The sequence below is a fragment of the Parasteatoda tepidariorum genome, chromosome 7 (assembly GCF_043381705.1).
Source record: "Parasteatoda tepidariorum isolate YZ-2023 chromosome 7, CAS_Ptep_4.0, whole genome shotgun sequence".
Lineage (NCBI taxonomy): Eukaryota > Metazoa > Arthropoda > Arachnida > Araneae > Theridiidae > Parasteatoda > Parasteatoda tepidariorum.
Window position 1 is genome coordinate 77,729,894 of NC_092210.1, and position 12,050 is coordinate 77,741,943.

The 12,050-nt window shown below is 32.5% G+C and overlaps 1 protein-coding gene across 2 annotated transcripts in view; it reads right to left on the minus strand.

Annotated features, from left to right (window-relative positions):
- The window catches only part of LOC107447553 (long-chain-fatty-acid--CoA ligase 5), a 66,978-nt gene that overhangs the window by 30,966 nt on the left and 23,962 nt on the right, over window positions 1-12,050 (minus strand). For both annotated transcript variants that reach the window (XM_071183667.1, XM_043046009.2), the window contains exons 6-7: window positions 3,237-3,409; window positions 313-345 (exon numbers count right to left, since the gene is read on the minus strand). In XM_071183667.1, the coding sequence (XP_071039768.1) occupies window positions 313-345; window positions 3,237-3,409 (206 nt within the window). The remainder of the gene's footprint in view (window positions 1-312; window positions 346-3,236; window positions 3,410-12,050) is intronic.

Sequence of the window (12,050 nt, forward strand, 5' to 3'; positions counted from 1 at the left end):
TCGAAAAAGTTTACTTTAGAGGCAGTTTTCAAAACAAAACATCGGGTGATTAACATTGCAGGGGTAAATTTTCCTCCATGTATTAATGGAAGAGAAAGCAATGAAAAAATATTTAAACACCATATATCAGCTTCTTAAGTCCAGAACCAAGCTTCTAAGTGATAGAAAAAAATGCGAAAGTTTTAAACCGAGCAAGCGGTATCCAAAATTACTTTGCTTTCAATTTTTGGAAATAATGGTTTTGTAAAATCTTGTTTAGAGAAGTGAAATATGTTGCAATATTTTTCTTAAATGATAACAGTAATGTATTACCACAAGCTCTCTTCTGTCCGTTTTTCCCATTTCCTGAAAAAAAAATTAAATAAATAAATAAAAATGCGAAATTTGGGGCAGTTTACAAAATCTATACAATAAATTTTTATAAATTATTAAATCAATCAAAAAATTTTAAAGTGCACTATTGGCCATTCAAACTGCTACACCTAGAAGGCAGTACGTGTGACACTTTAAGTACCTTACTTGTCAGTCACAATCATGTACAAGAGTGACTTACTCTATGTCTATTAATTTATTGTGTACTGACAAAATTACATACAGTGACTTAGTGTTTTCACTACAGCGCGAGAACGCGAGAATCTCGCATATTTTTTTCTTTCCTCGCATTAAAAAATTATTAACGCGAGAAGTTCGCGCACCCTATTAATGAATTTCAAAATGCGTGAATCTCGCGAATTTTGGAAAAGATTTCGTCTTCCGCATTTCTAATGAAATCCGCTTTGTTTTTCTTCTTTCATTATTTTCAATATGGGTCCTTATCTAGCGTCTCTATTTACCAGTATTGTTCAGAACCAGAACAACCACTTTCCCCTTTCAGACCCCTTGTGTTCTCCTCAAACCCCTTTCAGAACACATTTTTCTGCAACCACGTGTTCACTGTAGGTAAGGTTTCTTCATGTAAAACGATTAAATTTTTTGTGCCTGAATGTAAGATGGACAAATACATCGTTAAGACAAATGTAGAAACGGTAAAAACGAAACAAATACGGATATTTCATGGATTTGGATCAAATACTAGCATGAAGTATGAACTTGGAAATAACTTCAACGTACTTCGCGATTTTATATCAGAAATAATTTAAAAGCCTATGCTGGCTGATGTAGAGGATAGGAAAGTGTGTGCATAATGCTGCAAATTTAATTAGTGTTTTCGAATAATTCAGCATGTCTTGCAAGGTAATTTATCACCCAAAACCGGATTAAGACAAAATATCGTAACAGATTGACTGATATGAGTATTTGAGCAACCAAATGAGAATAGCTGATGAAAAAGTAGATATAGAACATTTTCCATATGATGATGCAGCAAAAATATTTAATGCATTAAAAATTAGAAGATGTTAAAAATATTTTATAATTAAAGAAATATTTTTTTTCCAAGTCCATTCTTGTTTTTCTTTCTTTTTTTCTTTTTTTTTTTTTTTGTAAATTTTTAGAAATCTCACGGAATTATTTGAAATCTCACCCTGTTTTTGAGAAAGGGTGAGAAATTCTCACCCATTTTTTTTCTGTAATGAAAACACTGCAACACTCATATTAATCGTATTATCACGTAATTTTGAACGGCTTAACATTAGTGCAGAATTGTTTATACGGTAGAATTACTAAAATTGAAAACGTTTAACCATTTTTATATATTTTTAAAGTACACAGTGTAGAGTTATCTGACATTTTTCTGAATTATCATTGAGGACGATGACTAAAAATAGGTTAAATTTGACGTAACAGTAAAGAATAACTGATTCAATCTCATAGAAGTTATAAAAATAGCACATTCACAAGAAAGCGATGACAGAGCCGTGGCACAGGGGATAGAGAGTTGGCCTTCCATTGAGGTGCACCGGATTCGAACCCCAGCGATGGCTGATTGAAACGAATTCTATACCCGGCTCGCACCAACCACAGTGCTGACGTAAAAATATCCTTCTGGGTCTGTTCAAAAATACAAGGCTACGGAGCTGATCATGGGTAACCGTAAACTCAAAAAATAGGTCACGCGTTCAACGACGGCTGTAAAAAAATAAAGTATCCACGTAAAATAGCCTCGGTTGTACATTGATCATGGGTTAGAGTCCACTTACAGTCAATCTAAGACTTGGGAGGTCTTCGTGGTTTTCCTCTCCATGTAATGCAAATGCGGGTAAAAGCCTGGTTTCTTAGGACAGGACGCCGTCAGCTGGAAATCAGCGCTAACCTCCGATTGGTCCATTTGTGAGTTTGATAGTATACGTCATCGAACGCTCATCTTGAACTACAATTGCCGTCCAACTCAACTGCAGTTGGATTACAACGTGACGTTAACCACAGAAGCAATGGCGGACAACATCCAACAGCACATTGAAATCAGCCAAGATTTTGATTTTGACATTAAACATAGCTTCTTCATTAAACATAGCACTCTTCATTTAGCTCAGCTATAATGTGTTTTTTCTTGGACAAAGTCATTATTTGTTCTCTAAAACACTGGTCGACAATAACAAAATCAATACAAATTCAAAATAAATATTTGTTTACGTTATTAACGCATGCGCAATGAGAGATAATGTCTGCGTTGGACCGACTGCTCACGCTGAGCTAACAAAAAAGTATTTTTTTTTTGGCATCAGCTCTACGTCAACTTTCCGCTGACGCCCAGATAGGGCGCTAGTTCTAAGAAACCAGGCCTTGAGCTAACAAACCAGTGTTTTGTTGGCGTCAGCGCGACGTTGACTTCCTGCTGACGCCCAGATAAGGCGCTTGTCCTAAGAAACCAGACCTTAAGTTCCTCCACGAAGGCAAATTTCTCCCAATACTTGATCTAGGAGTTCCCGTGTCAAAATTATAAGGCTAAGGAGTTCAACATTGGTAGTCGTGATCTCAAAATTGGGTCGGCTGTTCAACGACGGTTGTAAAAAAACGATTATTTTCTGTGACAGCAGAGTCTTCAAGTTTGCATGACTTGTGCTGCCAATTTTGCTTGCGATATATTACTAAAAATTCTATAAAAATGAGACAGATTACTTGACCAGTAAATGACTTAACATTGCTTAAAATATTGAACACTGAAAGCAGGTTATTCTTTCATGTAGCGCTTCATATTTAATAAGCATGAACGTTTTCATCGTCTACAACATATTACAAAAAGTTTACAAATCTTGCACGAATTCGTGACAACACACAATTAATCTCTTGCGACTCACCTCTAACTCAGAGTACTTGAGGATATCTATGTTCGAATCTTTCGCCATTTTCAGCTGCTCTTCCGTTGGATCTTCGCACAGTATCAGGCTTTTCAATTTTGGTACACTCTTCACATTGTTCAGGAGAGACATAGTATTCTGACTATTTGTTGTTATTACCACAGACAGATTGGCTACAGTGAAACAATCATATTAAATTAAATAATAATTAAATCAAGGGAGTAACATCGCTGCCAATCATTTCGAAAAGGAAGCATTGGCAATTTATTTTTGTATTACATTGAGAAAAGTTTACGCAACCAATGACTATTTTCTTTGAGAATAAATCGGAATTTCTTTATAAACGAGATTTTTATCTTTATAAGAAATGTGGTCAAACCCCGCTTTAAAGAATTCGGGATATAGTGAACACTTTGTTGTAGTGAACATTTTTTAGTTGCACCGTCCGAACAGCTATTTAACTAATGCTATTTCAGTCGCGTATAGAAGACAACTTAGAGGTGAGTTGTTTGTTTAGTGAAATATTTTCTGTATCCGCAGACTGTTCACTACAGCGAGGTTCAACAGTAATTCTTAGAAACTATAATGCAACTGACTGGTGTAACAAAAACTGACTGATGAGTTTAAATTGCATTTCATCAGATGAAAAATGAAGGTAAACGCATATCTTTCAATTTTTTTAGTCCACTATTGTTCTATTCATAAAAATTCGGGAGGCAGGAGAGATGTGAAATTCGAATAATAAACACAAATATCAAGGAAAATGTTGAACATTTTAAATAATTTTTTGTTTGCCTGTATACTTTATGAAGCTATAAATATTTAAAATAATGCTGATCATATCTTGGAAAATTTCATTTAAAATCAACCCTAATGACATTCAGTTAAAATGCTTCTTAACTGATGAACGCATGCAAAATTTACAATATTTTAAGCCTGAAATCGTCAACTATTTTTTAATATTTTATGAGTGGTTTGGTTTTGAAATTACATATTTTCCGCAGCTATCTAAGGACATCGAAAAAAAGTAACTTAGCAAAAAGGAAATTTCCATATTATTGTGCTTTGAGATAATTGAGAAAAGTCTTAATTAAAAACAAATTCGTGTTTCAACTGTTGAATACATTTAATGATTTCAAGCATAAAAAATTAAAAATTTCGCATGCGTCATTTAGTTTTCAGAATTTTTAAATGAGAGTGAATTCAAATTAAATGAGACATTTGAGTGGTTTATATAAAACTAATGATGCTTTAGAAAATACACGAAAGCATTTTTTTTTTAATTTTACTTAAAATTAATATAAACCATTTAATCAGTTTCAAAATAAATATAAAATATCTGAGGAAAAAATTAACATATTTCGGGGTATATCAAATTTTATTATAATGCAGTAAAATATTTAAAGTAAACACGAATGCTATTATTAAACACAAAGTCTTGAATTTTTTTTAATGTAAAGCTAAAATAGATTTTGACCCTTAACGGTCGTATGTCAGCTCTCAGCAGTGAATTTCGACAGAGTACGGACATAATAAGACTATAAAGAGATAAATTGACTGAAAATATTAAAAGACACTATGTGAGCCTTGATGGCTCTGGGGATAGAGTACTTACCTTCCAATGAGGTAAACTGGGTTCGAATCCAAGCGATGGCTGGTTGATACGAATTCTGCGTCCGGCTTGCAATGACCACAGTGCTGACGTAAAAATATCCTCAGTGGTAGACGGATTATGGGTTAGAGTCCCTTTGCCATCAGGCTAACCGTGGGAGGTTTTCGGAGGTTTTCCTCTCTGTGTAACGCAAATGTGGGTTAGTTCCATCAAAAAGTCCTCCACGAGGGCAAATTTCCCCCTAATACTTGATCTGGATCGGGGTCAAAATTACAAGGCTAGGGAGTTGAACATTTAATAGTCGTAAACACAAGAAATTGGATCGGCTGTTCAACGACGATTATAATAGAATATAATATGAAGGGAATTATTTTTTACTTCGAAGAAGGAATGTTTGTTTAAAGAAATTACACTGGATAGTTTTTAATAGGAATACTTTGTATTTATGTAGGACTTAGTGACTAATAGTTGTTGACTTATAATAATCAATCCATTTAAATGAAATTTTTTCTAAAAAAGAAGGAAATAAAAGAAAAATGGGAGATTTTATGGAAAAATTTTTTATAGTTTCACAAATTAGAAATTATTTTGCACATTGGCACTATTTGATGGACAAAACCTAGCTTGATATCGTTTAATGTACCTTGTTTGTTCCAAATAGTTTCTTAATCGACAAAATAATAAATTCTGTGAAGTATACTGAACCGTTTTCCTGTTCATTCTTCCTGTTCCATACCATTTCCTGTTCCATGCAGTTTCTTAGTTCATTCTCACTATTTACCCATCTCAAAAATTATTATTTTTTTAATCCTTATTTTAACAAAGTTGGCAAGAATTTACTACAAATTAAGCTCTATTCGATTCCAGATTAGTTATAAAAATAGATGTAGTTATAAAAATAGATGTTATGAAAATAGTTGTAGTTATAAAAACGATATTAGTAATAAAAATAGATGTTTTTTATAATCCTGATGACCATAAAAATAGTTCAGTAATTGTGTAATAGTGTTTTAATATGACTTCTGTATATTTTAATATGACATTTTTGTTATAAATATTATTACTCTATCAAGCAAAAAAAAAAATTCTTAAAATTTCTAAAATATTTTTGAATATTGTCAAACTTTATTTAGAATTTAATTTTTCATAAGTAAAATTAATTCAAACGAATTTAATTTTACTTATGATTAAGATCCATACCAAAATTGAGATAAAAATGTTACTTATAACTAGAGCCCGGATTTTGATGAACTAAAAAAACTCAATGCCCTTAAAAATGCAAAAAATGCCCTTACAAACTGCAAAAAATGCCCTTAAAATGCGAAAATTGCGCTAAAAATGCCTTATGACATGACTTAAATAGAAGTAAAAATATTGAACTAAAACAATGTTTTACTCTTTAAAATTATTATGAGTCGTTTCAAAAAATATAAAGCAATGCAATACTTGTTCTACGTTCATTAAAGTTTGACAAATATGTTTTATATCCAAAAATAAAAAAAAAAAGGAAAATATATTGACTCCAAAACATTTTCATTTTGTATAGAAACTTAAATGAATATAACAACTTCCATCTCATAATATTACTAAATATCAGAATTACAGTGGATTATTAAATTTTTTTTTTAATATTTTGAAATGTAAACGAGCGTCTCTTGTCTGAAAGCAAATTTTTATACCAGGAGAAGCTTCTTTCAACGTCTACTGATGTTATTGGTGCGTACTTGAAAAGGACGGTCACACTTACTGACAATTCTTCTTCAATTTGAAAAGATGTTGCTTCACCTGTTAATATCCTAGAGATTTTCTTCATTGTTTAGAAGCCAGTGTAATAATAAAAAATTAGAAAAAATTAACAAAAAAATTTAAAAAATGCTTTAAAATGCAAAATACGCCCCAACATTTAAAGAAAATGCCCTATAAATCTCAAAAAATGCTCTAAACGACAAAAAATGCAAATGTCATCAAAATCCGGGCCTTACTTATAACATTTAAAGGCTACTGGCAATTTACGACAGATCTTGCTTTATTCATTCTGGTATGAAGGTCTCGATTGAGAAGCCAATCTGACAGCGATTATCATATGTTTTGTATTTTTAAGCCGAGTGTATAATTTAAGTAATTCATGCAATAATAATTTAATAATAGTTAAGGCAAAAAATATAGCATTCAATAATAAGGAAGAAAAGCTACTCTTCGTATAAAAAGTACCAACTAAAGATTTCTTTTACTTATTCATTGTTCAAAATGAAATATTCTTATTGTGCGATCTAACAAAATAAAATTTCGAAAAGAGAGTCTCTTTCAAGTCACATCATCATCCATTTATAAAAAAATGACCTTCAAACATGGTAAGAAAGAAAAAGAGTTAATGCTGCTTTGTCACGTAGTAATTTAAATAAAAACGATCATCTGAATTGAGTTTCAGTTTCCTTCTAAGAGTAAGAAAAACTGTCTAGATATTAAGTGTAGTGACGTCAGCTTTAAAAAAAAAAATAAACATCTCATATTGTAAATTTTTATTTCAACGATGTCAAAGTGGATAGTTTAAATTTTAAAATGCATTACAGTAATAAACTTTTCAATAAATCTTAATTATGTCACAAAATGCTGAAATTCGGCCAATCAAACGCAAAATGTTGAAATTAATGAAATTGAATTATTTTAAAAATTATGCAAAAGCATTTTATTTAATATTTTATTTTATAACCGTTGTTGAACAGCCGACCCAATTTTGAATTTACAACTATTAATGTTCAATTCCATAGTCTAGTAATTTTGAACATAATTCAGAAGACTAGGGAACTCCTGGATCAAGCATTGGACGAAATCTGCCTTCGTGAAGGACTTTTAATGGAACTAACTGGCATTTGCATTACGTGGCGAGGAAAACTACGAAAACCTCCCTCGGTTAGCCTGACGGCTAAGGGATTCCCATGATCCCATGATGAATCTACCACTGAGGATATTTTACGTCAGCACTTTTGTCGATGCGAGCCGGTCGCGGAATTCGTATTGACCAGCAATAGCTGGGATTCAAACCTAGGTCACTTCATTGGGAGGCGAGGGCTCTATCCTTTAAGCTACCGGCTCCTCAGAAAAACATTACAACTTTCGCTGCCCATGATAATTCAAATTAGTTAATTTACGTTTGCACACATTATTAAAACAAAAGTTTTGAAATATACAGGGTGTTTATAAAGTCCCGGACCCATTTTGATGTTTAATAACTCATAAAATAATAAAGATAGATTAAAATTAATAACATAAATGGTCAGATAGACTCAAAAAGTTTCATGACCCTTGTCAATGAACTTCTACGTGTGCCCCCTTCGTCACACGAGGAATATCAAGTCGATAGTCAATTTCACGCCAGGTAGCGGCAAGCATGTCGGCTTCCACCGAGGCTATTGCGGTTGTAATTCTGGCTTTTAGGTCATCAATGTTCGACATGATCCTCCTGTAAACATTGTCCTTTATAAATCCCCAAAGAAAAAAGTCCAGCGGCATTATATCAAGTGATCTGGGTGGCCAAAGGAATTGGACCTCCTCACCCAATCCATCTTCCTGGAAAATGGTCATTCAAAGAACTACGAACGATGATACTCCAATGAGGTGGTGCACCATCTTGTTGCAAAAAGACATGCGGCTGAAGCTCTTCTAGTTGTGGATATACGAAGTTTTCCAACATGTCTAAGTATACGACTGATGAGACCGTCTTTTCTGTAAAAGAGAAAGGCCCAATGACTCGGTCGTGCATTAGTCTACACCACACATTAACCTTTGGGGAATCCCTTTGTGTCTCACGGTATTCATGGGGGTTTTCAGATCCCCATATGCGCACATTTTGGCGATTAACAATGCCAGAAACATGAAAGCTTGCAGACATGCCTGCCGCTACCAGGCGGGAAATTGACTATCGACTTGATATTCTCCGTGCGACGAAGGAGGCACACGTGGAAGTTCATTGACAAGGGTCATGAAACTTTTTGAGTCTATCTAACCATTTATGTTATTAATTTTAATCTATCTTTATTATTTTATGAGTTATTAAGCATCAAAATGGGTCTGGGACTTTATAAACACCCTGTATTATAGCCAACAAATTTAATTGTTTTAAAGTTATTTTAATATTATTAATTGATAATGAATATTTTTTGGAAATGGAAAACGTTCGACTTTCCTTTTGGAAAAAAATACATTTTTATTTAACCGTAATCTAAAAATTTCTTAAGCATGTACTCAAATAATACTGAGGACAATGCTTCTTATTTCAAAATTTGTATGATGCTAATTTAAAGAAGCTATTATAATATTATTCAAGCTAATATTCTTACATCACTTAATTTTAATACCGTTAATTCCATTAAAAAGATAGAAAAATTCGCGTTGCATTTAAAAAATTCGAAAAATTTATTTGATCACGCGATTTATTTTATTTAAAAGTTCATGCATCTGAACAGAAATTTATGTATTCATATATCTGCCATTTTTTTTAATTTTCCATCAAACTTTAAACGATTAATAAAAGGTACTTAATCTTAATTTCGCGAAGGATTGTTTAACCATCGTAAGCGTATGAACATAATATACACTGTTGCACCTAGGAACAGTGTAGATAATATACACAGGTGTACATAGGAATCAGTGTAGATAATATACACAGGTAGTTATCAGAACTTATGGACATATTGCACGCAGGTGTACATCGAAACTTGTAAACATTACATGCACAGGTTCCACAGACACGAGCTAAGTTGAATTCTTGAATGTTTAAGATTAAACTTGAAACTTAACTTGTTTGCTATTTTAAATTGCAGCCGAATATCCATTCTTCATATGGAGTGGGAAAAAAGTAAAAGATCAATAAATCAGTATTAAACAGCAAAGCGCGCGAGGCACAACAAATGTACAAAACTGAAAGATATACCACAGTTTCGGTTAATTAAACTAAAACAATTATCATTTTCCTAAAATTATTTTGTGTCTTTCGCTGTGGCTTTATGTTACTAAATTCAACTAAACATGCTTTTTGAAAATCATTCTTTTAAAATTAAGATTATAAATATTCAGTATTATTCGACATAAAGCCGTTGCTCGAGATCAAATCCTGATAGTCCATTAACCTGTTAAATAACTGGCAAGTCCTGATTCCATAATCAGCAATTTTCTACAGTACATATCCCTTTGGTAGCCCAGTAAAAACTTATTTCAACAAAGATATCTTGACAGCAATATTAGTATATTTAGTACTTATTAAAAGGAGAAAAAAAAACACCAATCAAGTAGTACTCGCTACTAAAACTAATTAAACATCATTGTCGGCAATGATAATCAGGCGATTTCTGTTTATTTTTCATAAGGAAGAAGTACCTTTTTTTTAATTTTAATTTAGCTTTTAACTGTAAAACTAATTTTCTCATTTCAATTTAAACCTGTTACCAAAAATTAATTAAACATTAACAATATGTCAATTTCTTACAGTTTACATACATGAATTCCTTTTCTCCATAAGTTTAGTATTTTAATACAATTTTTTTCTTCATATTTCTTTGTGCACCTATTACCTACCAAAAATAGTTATTTGTATTTTCGAAAATAAGTAACGACACTGTTCTTTTTTTTCTTCTTTTCTCCAAGCTTTGGACATGTACCTAGGTCGTCGTGGACCCTTTACCATATATCCCAAAGCTTGGCTACTGGTTCGGCTCCACCCCAGCCTAGAGACGAGTCCGGTCAGCAGGTTTTTATTGAAAATTTTGATATATGCATAAAAAAATGGCTTATAAAATATAAAGTACAATATGAAATAAGTAATGTGTACAATACAGGTGGAAAACATTATATTTAACGACATAAATAACGACACTAACATTCTTATACTCATTTTTCGCGAACGAACTAATATCGGTACATCTATCGAAGGTCGTAAAAAATCGCAAAACTATTATTGATGCCAGTAATGCTTAATTAAATGGGCATTAAATACTTTCTGCGTTATAAGCGCTGTGGTTATGAGAACTTATTTCAGCGAGGTGCATAATATAGGTATTTGCGGTAATAGAATTTTTACTTCCCACTGAAATGGAAGCTAATGTCCCCAGTCTACACATTTATGACACCTAATATACACCCTTTATTTTATTATTTGTTGTCTATTGCGGTACAGCTTCCGGCAAATTGATTTACCATAATCTGGGAAGTTCAACTCAGGAAGAGAAAGATTAACCATACATTACCACTTAAAATGAGATATTTATTATTTACTATAATTTTTCGGTTGCTTAAGAGATAATTTTATTTCATTGGCTTTTGTTGAGTTTCCACTAATTAAATTTGTATAAGCACGTCATAAAAGAGCACACGTGGTTTCATATAGCTTTTNCCTCTTGGCCTTTTATTGGAGGGGGTTGCATTAGAGACTTTCAATGCTGTTCGTTCTGGGCTCATTCTCACTACATGCCCGGCCCATCTCATTCTACTTAATTTAATAGATTTAATGATATCATCGCCATCAAAGATCCTATATATTTAAATTTGTATAAGCACGTCATAAAAGAGCATCGAAACACGTGGTTTCATATAGCTTTTGAATTCAGGGACTCTAGTTTTGAATAAGGCTCCTAAGGGGCTCTACTTTTGAAATGCGAATTCGATGAAACGTCATTCCCATTAGTTACGAATTTTTTAAGGTTGATTTTACTCTTGATAACCTAACACAGAAAACGAAAGATAAATAATTCACGAGAACGTGCTATAACGCTAATTTTTTTATTGATTCGAGTTGCAAGCTAGAAAATTATTCATATTATAAAATATACATCATATTCTATGGAAAATTCTTCCTTTGGGACACAACAGGTGATTGGAGGTAAGGCTCCAATCGGAGGCAGTTTCAAAATAGACGATTTTGCCGTGTCTTTGAACGTACATTTGAATGTATTTAATCCAAATCACATCAACTTATGTCTACAAGAGGATAGTGTTGTGCAATAATTTTTAGACTTAAGAAGATGCATTAAAACTCCCTCTACGGACATAATTTTTAATTTGAACTTTACTCTAAAAAGAATCTTAAAAATCATCAGTTTTTTTCACTCCATTAAACATATTTGTTTTCTTAAAAAGAAAAAAAAAGAATTTGCACATTCAGGAAGGGAAGCATATCGAAATTTACTTTTAACTAAGGGGGTTAAGCCCTC